Source organism: Zootermopsis nevadensis, unplaced genomic scaffold (assembly GCF_977971745.1).
Source record: "Zootermopsis nevadensis isolate Lab colony 2312 unplaced genomic scaffold, Znev_1.0 Znev_ptg000002l, whole genome shotgun sequence".
NCBI lineage: Eukaryota > Metazoa > Arthropoda > Insecta > Blattodea > Termopsidae > Zootermopsis > Zootermopsis nevadensis.
Genome location: NW_028259134.1, coordinates 21570083 through 21585277, shown reverse-complemented (window position 1 = coordinate 21585277; position 15195 = coordinate 21570083). Strand labels below are relative to the sequence as shown.

The following is a 15195-nucleotide window of genomic DNA, read 5'->3' as shown; positions in this document are numbered from 1 at the left end:
TGGGTTTTATTTTCGTAACTAACCTCTTTGAAGCCGAAGCTCGTCTAAATGAGATTTAAGTATTCAGTCCGTACCGCGAAGAAAACACATCACTTCACCATTACAGAGATTAATTATTTAACGCCTGTTTAAGGAAATAATATCTGTTTATTATGAGAACCATACGGAACTCGTGAATTCTGAATACAGAGTTCCTTATTCTTGAAAAAGGTGGTATGTATAGTTACCACTAGGTTCTAAAAGGTCAAGGAAGGTACGGCTTGACGAACAGAGAAGAATTTATTCTTGTCCTATGTAACTATTCCTTTTCAGATGCGTAAGTCAAATATAATTCAGAGACTGCAATGGAGCTTGGAAAATTCCTATGCCGGTTACTTCACACTGCATTTCATCTCCGGCCTGATTTAGTGTGAAACGGATATATTTTAACCCAAATCAATTTGAGTTTCTTAATAATTCTCGGCTATAAACAACGATTATTTCTTTAAACAGAGTTAACCGTCTGATTTTTGTTATGGTGAAGAGCTGTGTTCTCTTTGCGGTACGGACTGAATATTTTAATATTAGATGAACGTCAGCTTCAGAGTGTTTTGGAAATGTTTGCGCGTTCTCTGGGAAAGTTTTACACATCCTGCTGTTGCCGCAGGAAGCAGAGGCCTTTACGCACCTCCCAGCCTTTGTCGTTACAAGGTCTTGCTGAATTTCGTAATACATCTGCGTTGAGAGAAAGCGCACTGCAAGTGTCATCGGTGGAAAGTCGGTCCTTACTGGCAGTTCCGTTCTATGGCCGTAACGTTGATCATGCGACTGTCTTCGTTGTTTTACACGAAAGGACGTTCTGCCTCTATTTGAGCACGTTACTTTTTAATCTTACCCCACTTTCTTTATGACCGGCGCGTGGTTTAGCCTAATTAATGTCGGGTGTCCCTTCGCGTCTCTGCCCCCCTCCCGCCAACATAGTACGAACCAGTTGACAGATTTAATTAAACTTGATGTGGGTTTCAGCTGCATAATAAATATTCTCCAGGAGATAATAGGATTATCCTGTCAAGAGGGATGCGTTGGGCGGGGTATGTAGCGCGCATGGGAGAGATGAGAAATGCTTGAACAATTTTGGTTAGAAAGTGTGAAGGGAAGAGATTGACTGCGTTGCATAGGGACCCGGGTGCCAGCCGTCTTCGTACTCGTTGCTGTTAGAACCACAGATCTCATTTGTTTCGTCTATTCATCTCCGGGTGGTGGCCGATAAACTCACATGGGGGAGGCCTGAAATGTCATGACGTCACGGCACGTGATTGTTGCCTGTCTTAGTGAAGGAGACCGCTGCAGGCGAGGTTACAACGTCCACCCTGCTGCATAGGGACTGCTCCGAATGTGCATAACTGTACTTTGTTTCTCATCGAACTGTCTCGAGGTACTAGATGTTGGTCCTCAGGGTTGCAACGCAGTGGCGTTTTGTTGGGGGGAAAATACTGCCTCCATCCGCAGCGCGAAAGTTCGGCACCCTGAAAATGAAGGCAGTAAGCTTCTCTGAAATGCCTGTAATTACCTACACGGTGCTCCATCCAAGAACGCGGCCCTTTTTTTAAAAAAATAAACATTCGACATTCTTATTGTCTCTTGTGGAACAAGTCGACAAGAGTAGTTACGTAATTCTCTGTCTTTTATACTTATTGTGTTCGGCGTTCTTGACTGCCTGAAGACAATTTCGTGTTGAATGTATTTTGGAAACATTTTGTAGCTTTGTTCCTCCCTCCCACAATTTCGTACATGAACGTTTATATACAGTTAACCCAAAGCTGTCGAAATTTGGTACAGAGTCATCTGTTTTTTGGTTCTGACGCGTGTCGTCCTGCCTCTGCAGAAACCAGTGGCCTTCTGCGAGTGCACTTTTTCACGCTGCCAGCTCTGTACCAGGAACGGTCTGGTACGGCCGGTTGTATAGCTTCCTCCTGCGTCAACTATCCCGTGGGCACTGGTTCGACACCAGACTTTTGAGGCGTTTTGTAGATCGAGGCACTTGCATACCATGCATTGGTTACCACTGGGCTGTAACCAGAAAAATACCAAAACATGTCTCCGCAGTAAGATAACTCGCGAAACTGCAGGCTTGGCATTTAAAGTGTTTGCAGGCACAATACAGATTTGTGTGCTGTAAGTTCTTACGAGCCCTGGGTTTGGCGAATTAGCATGGCCGTCGAGTGTTACGACCGCTGATGTTGGCACAGCGCAGGTCATAGAAGTGCACAGCCAGGCAGCGAGACCTGTCTGGGACAGTAACATGCGGGCGAAAGTGATTCATGTCTCGAATAACACGAAGTCTACATAATGAGTGATCTGTCAAGTGTAATTTCAGCCCACTGGCCTACGGGGCAGATTTCGATTAAATTTAGTATTTGCCAGTGTCCGGCCACTTCCGCTTTCTTTCACGGAAAGCGGATCTCATTTTCAAATTCGAGGTAAATGGCATAGATGGCGGCCGGTATGATATTATCCGTCTTTGAACAAACTGCGAGATGTGAACGCGTAATGGTGAGGTCGTGCCCGCATGTCTTCAGGATTGTTCTCTGAAGTACTGAACCGTCTTGCTATAAGATGTGGTGTTTTGAGGTACACAGTGAAGCGAATTTGTGTCCTTATCGGTCTAATGCAAATATAACACGAATATCGCAAAACTTTGTTGATTTTCTCACAAACGGCTGATGTTACAAAGTATTCATAAAAAAAATACCGATAGATACGTAAATATTTATTTAGTGTAAACAAACTTTTTTTATTTGAAATATTTTTCTTCCGGTGTGGTCCGTGTTTGACGAAATACAGCGTGACACTGTGCAGTGTCATGCATGTATTGCGATTATACCTGAGGTCTGCAACAAATTAACAAGGTCAGTGGGGTATTATAAATAGCAAGGAACGCGTTTTTAGAGTTTGCATTCGGATTTTCCTTTTGATACACGTGATCGTAAAGAAGTTAACTCAGAGAATGCCCAGCATCAAGGTCTTTAGGCCCTAGGGTCTGTGTTTAACAAATGCGGGGATTCCCTGAAGACCTTACACGTGTAGTACAGACATCTCTCGCTGGCGGTAGCGTCGAGGTGCCAAGTATAGTCAAATTCGGTGGCATGAAGGACAGTCAGAACCAGGGATTTTATGTTTCCGTTGGTATGGATGCTTTCACGTGATGTGCTCAGCTTTTGATATGGAGTATACCTTACGTAATAGGACTCACGTTCAATGTTGTACACAGCGCAATACGTCATTTAACAAACAATGCCCCGAATTACAAATAACAAAGGTTGCATTCTGTTCGAACGACTGAAGAAGTCCTTGTGCCAAAGTGTTATGCCTCGTGAAAGCTTTTGGGGAAGCGGAGGGAGAGATCCATGGCTAGATAACTTGTCATAAGATTGCGTAGAATAAGATTCCCGTAAATTATAAGCATTTATGAACGAGGCTTAGTGGCTGTTTGAAATAACATGCACAAGATTGTACGAGACTTCTGATTCTCATGGCAGTAGACCAACGTTTCGGAGGAACTTCCTGCTTCCATCTTCAGGGCTGAAATCAATACTGCGTTTCAACCCAGAAGACTAACATCGACATGAGGCAGTATGGTCGGTAAACCGCTCGAGATTCGAACGACGCTCCCCTCCCGTGAATAAATTAAATCTGGATCGTTGACTTTTGTCTGTTCTGGTTGTGGATCAAAGACGAGTGGATGCAGCAGGCGGAAATGAGTCTTGATAGCAGACAGTTGTTCTTGGCATGACACACACATTGACACCTGCTCGAAAATGTGGCCTGTTGCTTCCTGATAAATCTTGTTCATAACTTCCAGTGGTGCTTCATTACGAAGAGCGGAAGATGATTCGTGAATTTCCCCCCGGGAAGTCCACACAAATCTTGAGTAACAACATTCTACCGGGGTATGGTGACGTCTGGCCATGCTTGCGTGTGACGTAGCATGCCTCAGCCTGGGCGGAAGAACCAGACGGGTGAGGTGGAGGGTTTGCGAGGGGTAATCCTAGTGCGGATGGACGAGAAGGTGTTTCTATTTATTCACAGATAACCAGAATCAGTATTAATGAAATATGAAAATGCTTCTAAACCACGCTGGAAATGTTTCGGATGGCGCTTGCATTTAAGGTAGAGTTATCCGGTTCTGTTAGGTTTAAAATAACTTCTTCAGCATTTTGTATTCGAACACCCCGGTCCTAAAAGTAGGCCCGTGTTTTTCCCCAGACACAATTTCACTACAGGCAGATTTTCGATTTTAGATAAACTGTTCTGCGCTAAATGGTAACAATTGTGAAATTTTGAGAATTAAATCATGAATATTTATGTGACTTAGGTTTGTTGCTGTCCTCGTGTATTTGAATTATGCTGCATTCTGGTGGCAAGACATGGCAAAAGAAGAGCTGCCTCGTTTTGACGTGTTTATACGGACGGACAAACAGCTTTTTCGTTAGCATTCGGCGCGTAAAAGTCCAAAAGTATTGAAAGTGGAGAGCCTCGAATGTGGATTGACGTAACTGTTAGGTAAAACCAGACCGCGACTTACCTGCGCTTTGACTCAGGACAAATAGAGGAGGACACGCTGCAGCGAGCCGTTTCCACATCGCTGACCGCCTGCCACTTTCTCCTCGTGTCACTCCTTCAGCTGAATGGAAGACTGTGTTTAACAGCGGTGGAAATGACTAGGTGCATGCAGCCGATGAAGGCCCGGTCTAGATTCGTGTCACAGGATGTTGACGGGGACTGGTGATGGTCGTTTCTGAAACCGATTATACTATTAGCTTCTCAAGAATCGACTCTGCTCCATGGAGTCGGCTAAATCAACATTTAACATAGGCCGAAAATTGAGGTTACGAATTTGGTCCGAGATGATGCTCAGCTGTGTTCTTATCAAAACCCAATTTGAGACCAGAAAGGCTTTCTTAATCACTGACTTCACCTCTCCTGTACTTATATTCGTGTTTACTATTCGTTTTCATGCCTTAAGGTAAATTAAAAAAACAAATAAAACATGGCAGCTTGGTTCACGGTCACAGCTCATTGCGCAGTTTCGCCCGTTGCATTGTAACTTAGTGTCACCTTGCAGCTTCATTGACTGCGCTATCCCAATTTAGCGCCGCCAAACTGTAGATTTCTCCACTCGTAACCATGTCCCATAATTCTTGCAGTAAGACGCAAGTCCGTGTGTCCTCGTTGTTCGATGGAATGTCGGAATAGCTAAGTGAAGTGAGTTTCAGTGTCACCAACATTAAAAACGTTAACTCTCACGACGATCTTCGTAAATAAACATATCTCGAAGGTCGTCCGTTCTTTCTGTGAGGTTAGCTAACTAACTAGATGGCTTAGGGAACTCGAAGGTTCATCACCGAATTAACCAAAGCCCTCCACCGGACCCTGTCCTGGGCCAACAAAATCCAGTCTCCTTCAACTCCTATCTTCCATAGATCCCGCCTGAGATTATCCTCCCATCTACGTCTAGGTCTCCCCAGCGGTCTCTTCCCCTCAGGCTTCCCAAATAGTGGACCCAACCAACCAGATGGCTTACGGAACCCGAAGGTTCATCACCGTATTAACCAAAGTCCTCCACCGGACGCTGTCCTGGGCCAACAAAATCCAGTCTCCTTCAACTCCTATCTCCCATAGATCCCGCCTGAGATTATCCTCCCATCTACGTCTAGGTCTCCCCAGAGGTCTCTTCCCCTCAGGCTACCCGGTGCACATCTCTTGTCCCATCCATGCGCGCTACATGCCCCGCCCATCTCATTCTTCACCCTGACAATATTGGGGGATGAGTACAGATTTTTAATATAGTTACCACGGAACTTTTAACTTCATTCTAGTCCGTCACAGCGTGTACTTTAATGAATTTGTGCCCTCTTTTTTTAGGCACAGAGAACGGTCGTGGCCGGTATTGAAGCACTGCTCCTATATTCAGCGCTGTACAGATAACAGGGAAATCGCGGGCGTGTTGTTGGTCACACTGATCTAGAAACCTTGGAATGCCGGGAAATTTAAAGTTCTTTAACAGACCCTTTGAAAGCTGTTACGTCAACGCTCGTCAGTCTCACCTGTCTCTCGTCTCTTCTGTTGACTTATGGGCGTGATTCGCCGGCGAAAGTGTGATATCATATTCGATTCTGACCTCAAAGAACATCTTCCGTTTCCATTACATAACAATGAAGTGACATCTGTGCCACTTTGCTTAATTTCTCGTTCGATTATATGATTAGTACCGTTGACGCAGATGTTAAGGAGGTCGATTTAACTGTGTTTGCACGCTAGACACGTGGAGTGCTGCAATTCTGGGTACAGTTGTTGCAAGAAAATTGCAACAGTGTGATCTACGTGTATCATCCAGTCAGAAAAATGAACAGTGATTTTAATAACACGTCAGCATTATACTTTATCGTTCTGAGACTAGTATTATGCAATTTTTTTTATAACGATGGACCTTTAAAATTGGCTGTTTTATGACGAACTTGAATGTTGGTTAACTCTTAACGTAAGTCTGGTTTATATAATGTTTAAACTTTAAAAATAATAATATATAACTGAGAACAACAAATTTTGAAATGTTCACATTTTGCACGGAAATATAATCGATGAATTGTATAAATATTAATCTAAAGAAGGGAAAGCGGATTTCTTCTGTTCTTCCAAGAATTGCAATAGTACGATTCTTAAATCGTCCCTGAAGTAAGGGCGATTGATCGCATCGCCGCTGGACAAGGCAGAGCGTCACTGTAATGATGTTAAATACAAACAAGGCGAGTGTCTTGTCAGACACTGCGTGACTGGAATGAAAGATCAGTTCTAATAATAGAAGAATGGGTGACTTCTGGGTAGTGGCTCGATTATTGTCGCATAAATTGGTCTCATTTCGTCGTAATAAATAAACTGCTCCAAACCAGCCACCGTTAATGGTGTGTAGTCCATGCGGGATCGAATTGATATTCGGAGAATCGAGGTATAACTAACTAACTAGATGGCTTACCGAACCCGAAGGTTCATCACCGAATTAACCAAAGCCCTCCACCGGACCCTGTCCTGGGCCAACAAAATCCAGTTTCCTTCAACTCCTATCTCCCATAGATCCCGCCTGAGATTATCCTCCCATCTACGTCTAGGTCTCCCCAGCGGTCTCTTCCCTTCAGGTTTCCCAACCAGTACCCGGTGCACACCTCTTGTCCCATCCATGCGCGCTACATGTCCCGCCCATCTCACTCTTCTCTACTTAATCACCCTCACAATACTGGGGGAGCAGTACAGATTTTTAAGCTCGTCATTGTGCAGTTTTCTCCACGCCCCATCGTCTTCCCTCTTAGGTCCAAATATCCTCCTCAACACCCGATTCTCAAACACCTGCAATCTGTGTTCCTCCCTCTGAGTGAGAGACCATGTTTCGCACCCATACAAAACAACAGGCAAGATTATTGTTTTGTATACTTTAATTTTCAGGTTCTTAGAAATCAGACGGGAAGACAAAATATTTTGGACTGAGAAGTAGCAAGCATTTCCGGAATTTAGTCTCCTACCTAACTTCCTCACAAGTATCATTTTGATTTGTTATTGTTGTTCCCAAATATTTGAACTTTGTAACCCTTTCAAAGGATTTATTAGCCACCCTAAGATAATTTTGCCCGCCTGTCTTCTGATGACGAGATACTAACATGTACTTAGTTTTTTCTGAATTTACTTCCACTATAACTAAGTTATAATATTAACCCTCTTAAGCCAAAGAGCATCTAAATTATACTTGCAAATTCAGTCCGTACCGCTAAGAAAACACGTCAGTTGGTCAATGCTGTTTGGAGTTGAATCTCAAAACTCATGTGGATAACATTTAAACATTCACTCCCTACCGCAAAGAAAACACAGCTCGTCTCCATTGCATCAGCCAGTTAATGATATTTGGGGAAATAATCGTTCTTTAGCCTCGGATTAAATGAAACCCATAAATACACCGTCGTGATGCGTGTACAGTTCTGTAATTTTGTTGCCAGAATGCTCGTGAGTTCGTGAAGCAACTCTGTCGCTTTTAATAAAAATCTGTAACTAATTTTGTTAGTGTCTGTATATTGTGGATCGTGACCAAGTTGTCTGTCATGTCGTGTATCACATAGTCGATTGTAGACCCTGATAAGCAGGTTTAGCGCCACGTCTTCAGGTACGTGTTTTCGTATCTCGGTCTGTGGGCCAATCACTTTTTTTCGTGGTACGGATTTAAAATAGGTCACAGAACATCCCTACTTTATCCACCATTTTTGTGTTATTTATGAGTGCGCCGGTCGTAGTTAAGAAATTCTTCACGCAATTACATCGTATTCAGTTGTTTTATTTATTGTTCCGTGCCGTGCTGTTGCAAATATATTAGAAATGTAATTAATTCTTCTCGGGCTACTAGCCATGTAAGGTGGCTTAATGGAGAAAACGTTTTGAGAACCTTCTTCGTCCTCCTCCTCAGGGTACTGAAGTTGTCGTGTTATTGGCTGTACGTTAGCCAATAGGACTTTGTTTTTCGGAATGAAGTGCTCGCCATTTTTTGGCCCAGGATTTCGATTAATCGTAACGTAGAAGAATTTCTGGATAAAACCTTATCCCATAAAGTAAACAAGTAAGTCGTGCTCAGAATTATACTTGATTGCTGGAGACACGACTTGAATTTCTAAAATGGGAACTCCTTGAGCCATGAGAAATTCTGTGTCCAGATTCTTGTCCTCCGGTATGTCTGTCTGATCTGAATAATAACGGAATAATTGAATTGTAAAATTCATACTTCCGCCACTGGATGTCAGATGCGTTCTGCATGTAATGTCCTCGTCATTTCATTCAAAGCGCAACTTAACAAATCAATTGAGTTCGGGGATTTATTATACACCCTTGTAGGCTGTCCCGCCATTGGGATGTTTTAATTCAAGACCTCGCGAGTAACTCAGATGGGCCACAGAGACTGGATTACACGCGCAATGAATAAAATACCAAACAGGTGACTGTGCGACTCTCGATATGTCTCGAGACAGACGAACATCGATGGGCCGACACATTTCATTTCTTGTGGAATGTTTTAAATAGACCTGCTTAACACGTAGAAGGCAGTGTTTACAAAGATGTCTGTCTCCTGTGTTGTTGTGCTGTGTGGTCTGGTAGACTCTACCGACGTTTCAGATGAACATGCTGCAGAAATACTCGTCGTCCCGATTATGAAGGTAGCAAGTACGTCTGAAACGTCGGTCAACGCCTACTAGACTACACGGCGCTACAGGACACCCATCTTCTATCTCTTGAAGTTACTCCTATTGTATTTGTGTGTGGAATCTCATGCGTGACGTTTCTAAATCTCCTTAGGCACAAAGTTGTGGATCCTTGACAAAGTTCCTCTTGTTAGTTTGGTCTTAGGGCTCATTTTTGTTACTTTGTCCTGTGTGTTATGTTTCGTGTACGTGATTGGGTGGATATTCTTACCTGAATGTATGTAAAATTATGGAGTACTAAAGTGACTTATGGTCTGTGTTATTTCTAGCATTTACATCTTAATGTGTGTAATTTTTTGTTTCGAATATCTGTCATCCAGCTTCTGTCCAGATACGCCCAGAAAAATTATATTACTTGCAAGTTCAGGTGTAGACATCGCCGAATATGTGTTTATATTTAATTTACTTGGCAAAAATGTTATTCTTGGCAAGTTATTTACAAGCTTTATATCTTAACTGCGTCATGTTTGTGTAATCAATATAATAATTTATTCACCGTCCATACACAAACTTAAAATGTTGTTAAAATTACTTAAGATTACATAAAATTACAACATTTTTTAGAATTAGATCTTGATACATTTCACATTTGACGACATGTTTCGGTGTATTTCACCATCATCAGGTCAATCAATTTAAAACTGTTTTAAAAACTGTTGTACATCCTGCTCCGCGTATATTGATATGTTTGACTGTTTTGATTTGAAAATTAATATTACAGCTATAAACATCCAAGCATTAAAAGGAAGGAAATCAAAACAGTCAAACATATCAATATACGCGGAGCGGGATGTACAACAGTTTTTAAAACAGTTTTAAATTGATTGACCTGATGATGGTGAAATACACCGAAACATGTCGTCAAATGTGAAATGTATCAAGATCTAATTCTAAAAAATGTTGTAATTTTATGTAATCTTAAGTAATTTTAACAACATTTTAAGTTTGTGTATGGACGGTGAATAAATTATTATATTATTTACAAGCATTGGCTGTATTTTGCACATTTTTGCACGTTAACTTTCCAAAATCGTAAGTCTACTGTTTCGTTACGACAGTCAGGGCGCGTACGTTATATTTAAAATGTCTGTATATTGACAGTCAACAGGCAGGTGACAGACAGCATTCCTTTACTGACATTCTGATGTCCTGTTGCAGGGAGGTTCCGCTTGTCGAGCCGGGATGAGGAACTCAACGCTTCTTAAATGGGCACAGAACAACAGTAACAATAAGCAAACCGGTAATAAGTCGGCAGGTAAGTTGAGTTACCTCTTACGTCCACAGTTCTGCGAAAGATGCGTCCAGACTGCTTGTTCTCCGTGAATGTGGACGGTTTCGCGAGCCCCAGCACAAACAGCGCGATCATCCCGAAACACGTGCTCGAGAGGTTCACTGCAGCGTCTTTTGATCTGTCTGTACACACCGGTTACGGTCACCCGGGTCTCTGCAGTGCGATCAGGGTCAGACAGGGCGCATCTTTATCTTAGGCTGCACACACAGACCTTTTTCTTGTAAACCTGTAATATTTTATAATTTAAAAAATCACGAGCTTTAATTCTTGACGGATGTCGGGACACATCTCATTTACTCAACAGTAACCACATGTTTTTTCCCCAAAGGATTTAATTAGATAAAGTTTACGAAATGCTTTGTTCCGTTTGGAATAATAGACAGTGGAAAAAGTCCAGAAATCCAACAGTGACAATTTTGATCGATATCTGTTCAGGAGATTCGGAGGTGGTGAGTACAACCTCGCCATTGTGCTTAAATGGAAAAGTTTGATACATTTCTTTCTGTTGCAGGTAACAGAAACTGGATTCACCCACCGGATGCTTTACAGCGGGGTCACATAGCTTATCTAGTCAAGGTCAGTTTCTTGTGATTATTCGTGATTTTGGTTTCCTGTCTTCCGCCCACTGCCTCATCTTGACAATTGCCTCGTAGAAACACTTGCTATTAGCGTCTGATAGCGGTTAGAACGCTGGCCTTGTAATCCTGGGGTCTCGGGTTCGATTCCCGGCGGTGCCTGAATTTATAACTTGTGTTGGGCAAGGCCGTGGTCTAGGCAACACGGAGTTTTCCTCCGTGGCATCCCAACAATTACTCCATTCACACACAGAAGAAGGCAATGGCAAACCACTTCTGGATCATCTGCCAAGAACGTATATGAACAGGTCCCAGTCCGAGAAAAGGATGGAAGGATCCTGTTCATATGGACCTGTCGTCAGACAGAACACTAAATAATAATAAGATGAGGTGGTCTAGCGGTTAGAACGCTGGCCTTGTAATCCTGGGGTCTCGGGTTCGATTCCCGGCGGTGCCCGAATTTATAACTTGTGTTGGGCAAGGCCGTGGTCTAGGCAACACGGAGTTTTCCTCCGTGGCATCCCAACAATTACTCCATTCACACACAGAAGAAGGCAATGGCAAACCACTTCTGGATCATCTGCCAAGAACGTATATGAACAGGTCCCAGTCCGAAAAAAGGATCGAAGGATCCTGTTCATATGGACCTGTCGTCAGACAGAACACTAAATAAATAAATAAATAAACCCGTCAAAGGTGACGGGAATGAACCCCTTTTTTGTGTTGAATAGCACATTTGAAGTATGACACTTGTTAAATTTCTTTATAAAGTCAATTAATGGTAAAAAAGTCTTCACAGCCGAACGTGCCAGCGGAGACCGACAGACTGTCGCCACACGAAGGCTGCGCTAGGCCCCACCATAGCTTCCTTTGCATTTCTTGCTACCAGACTCGCTTAATTTTAGTTTTTACCTTCCGCGAACTCGTACATGCAGTCGAGGAAATCGCGAAGGACGTTGGCTGTATAACCAGGCGTAGATGTCTCTGTCATCAGATTAGGGAAAATTGGAGAGGCGAGTCCATGGAAAACTTATCCGGTCGCTGTGGGTGAAGGGAACGGAATAAAAATGAGGTCAGAATCGTGACGGACTTATTTTTGTTAAATTGGCTTGCAACAAAGAAATATTGTACCATTGTACTTCCGCGCTAGCTGTCGCATTTTTTTTAAAAAGAAGAATTGCGATATTGTTTGTGCAGTGCTTTCGTGACGTTTTCCGTGTTGTAAATAACGCCGGTCTTGTTAGAATCCACGTCAGTCCAATGACTTGGGATTATGACAATTTGAAAATCGTACCCCGTTACAAATTCGGCTGGAGCAGTTAATAGATGATTTACTTTTTTCGGTCTTTATGTATGAATGAGCCGGATACAACTACATACAAACAAGTGTGTTCTGCCGAAACCCTTGTCTGACCTTTTATTATCGCCTTGTCATTTGGCTAATACACGCCCTGCACGTATCTAGAGGACAGGCAGTCGAGGCTAATTTTAATATTTTATTATTTCTAATTAATATTCATTATTTTATGGTCCCTTTAAAGCCGGAGGACGTCTGAACATTATTTATGAATTCAGTCCGTACCGCGAAGAAAACACTACACTTCACCATTGCAAAGATCAACTTTTTAACGCTGTTTAAGGAAATAATACGACTAAAACGCTAATTAACCTTTGGAGCCGAAGCTCTTTCAAATGAAACTTAAGAATTCAGTCCGTACCGCAAAGAAAACACTACACTTCACCATTGCAAAGATCAACTGGTTAACGCTGTTTAAGGAAATAATCTCAATTTGTACTGGGAATCGTACGAAACCCGTAAATACAAAATGCGAAGTTGCTGATTGTTAAAGCAGCTGGTACATATAGTTACCATTAAGCTTTAAAGGGTTCTTTTTTGTTTGTTCAGAACCTGCATCCCTTCAAAGCCAAAAAAGAATTTTGCAGGTTCCGACCACTAATCGAGTCATGCGTCCTGAATATTTGCAATATTCTGCTGTGGAGACTTCAATGCTGGCTCAGACGAGTAACTTTTTTTTTTATCTTTGGAGAGTGAAGGAGACCTGCTTTCGTTACTGTTTCTTATCGAGGAGGATCGCGAATCGAATCCCGATGGAGTTTAGACCCCTTGATTACCCACTGTTTGCTTAGTCACTTCTAAGTGAACCATGCGTTGACACCATTGGACCGTTTGCTCCAGTTTCTGGTACAGTTTCGACATATTTAGTGCCTTGCACAAGGTATGAGCGTCCACACTTACTTTGTTTCCGTTCTGCTTCAGTGCTCGAAAAAAAATGTGGGCCTAAAAACTTCTCCGGAGCAATGTGTTGAGGATAAGTTAACTTTTTTGGGGGTGGAGTGGTGAGCTGTGTCGTTACTTCTGGCAAATGGAAACCGATCCATTGAATTCTGTGTCCGCGAAAATGTAAGTTCATCGAGAAGCTGGGCGTAACTGCAGAGGCCGGTCGGAAAATGATATTAAAATGGATTTCATTATTCATTGGATTCAACTGGCTAAGGATAAGGTACAATTGTGGGTTCTTGTGAGTACAGTAATAAACTTGGGGAATTCTAGCTAGTTGGACAAAGATGATCTCAGGAATGGCTATTCCACTACCTAGTACTTGTTTAATGGTTTTCAAGACCAGTTCGTCTTACTTCTGCAACTGGGCAGACGTTCACTGTAATTTCAGGTGCGGTTAACGTCATGAACATGTTGAGGATTTATGAAAGGTTTTGTCGTGTGGGAAAGCGGTCTACCTTGGCGTGATGTTCGCACTTTTCTGTCTTCTCTTATGTAGTAATCATCACGTCGATGAGCGACAGTTAGCTTCTCAAGGAGGAATATTCTGCACCAAGTTATTTCCAATTTTCTTTTTCCATAAAACCGAAAGACTTTCAATGTAATTGTCTTTTTTTTTGGGGGGGGGGAGTGTTTTAAATTGTCAATCACTTGTTTATAGTTCATCTTGTCGCCGTTTGGCATTTATTGGCAATCCATAAATGAAATATTTTGTAATTCGTCCAACAACCGCATAACAGTTCTAAGTTACGAGGCGCGTCCACAAAGTAAGTTTCCCTGGGGCCGTTTACAGAAACAAAACACAATTTCATGGAAATATTTATTGCAACAGATACAGCAAGTGTCCAGCTATTTTTCAACATATTCGCCACCGGAATTGAGACATTTGTCATACCGTGGGACCAACTTTTGAACACCTGTGTCGTAGAAGTCTGCCGCCTGGGATTGGAACCACTGTGTGACAACCATCTCCGCCTCTCTGTCATTCTCAAAACGCTGACGCTGACCGGACAGGAATTTCTTGAAGTGTAGGAAAAGATGGAAATCACTGGGAGCGAGGTCCGGGCTGTAGGGTGAATGATTAAACACCTCCGAGCTGAACTCCTGCAGGAGACTTGCTGTCCGTCGAGCCGTGTGCGGCCTAGCGTTATCACTGACCGCACTTCACAGTCGGCGGGAGCTGGAATAAGAACCTCCATCTTCAACAGCTGCAACGATGCTACTGTGAGAACGCGGGAAGTGCCGTTAGTGCATGCGCCATGCTACGTCATTGCTCTATCACGTACGCACAGTCGCTTCGCGCAATATAATGTTTGCTAGCTGTGGGACGAGTGGGAAACTTACTTTGAGGACGCGCCTCGTATTTTAGTAATAACAATTTGCCTCCATCCTTACATTTCTTTTATATGTATCCAGTTTTAGTGGTCTGATATCTCAGAACTTATCAGACCAGAACATCCGCCATTGTTCGCGATATTCTTTTCGTTATGAGTGAACACTCGCGTTGAAGTAATGTTTTTTCGTGTCATCGTTATGGGTCTAGCTGAAGTCTGAAATAGGTGATGGACCGAGTCTCCGGATACAGATGATGATGCTAACGATGTTTGTGGGTGTATGGTTTTAGTGTTGTTTCCGACACGCATATAATAATTTCCGATTTAGACATTAAAGAAGAGAGGCCTCTTTAAGGTGCATCGTGGAATTGTTTGTCTTTGTGAATGCACCTTGCAATAATTTAGCACGCGGCAAACAGTTCAGGGC

The 15195-nt window shown here is 42.7% G+C and overlaps 1 protein-coding gene across 6 annotated transcripts in view; it reads left to right on the top strand.

The window, feature by feature from the left end:
- The window catches only part of LOC110836557 (PTB domain-containing adapter protein ced-6), a 38522-nt gene that overhangs the window by 10118 nt on the left and 13209 nt on the right, over nt 1–15195 (top strand). For all 6 annotated transcript variants that reach the window (XM_022077860.2, XM_022077859.2, XM_022077862.2 and 3 more), the window contains exons 2-3: nt 10428–10524; nt 11072–11136. In XM_022077860.2, coding sequence (XP_021933552.1) covers nt 10452–10524; nt 11072–11136 — 138 coding nt within the window. In that variant the 5' untranslated portion in view covers nt 10428–10451. The remainder of the gene's footprint in view (nt 1–10427; nt 10525–11071; nt 11137–15195) is intronic.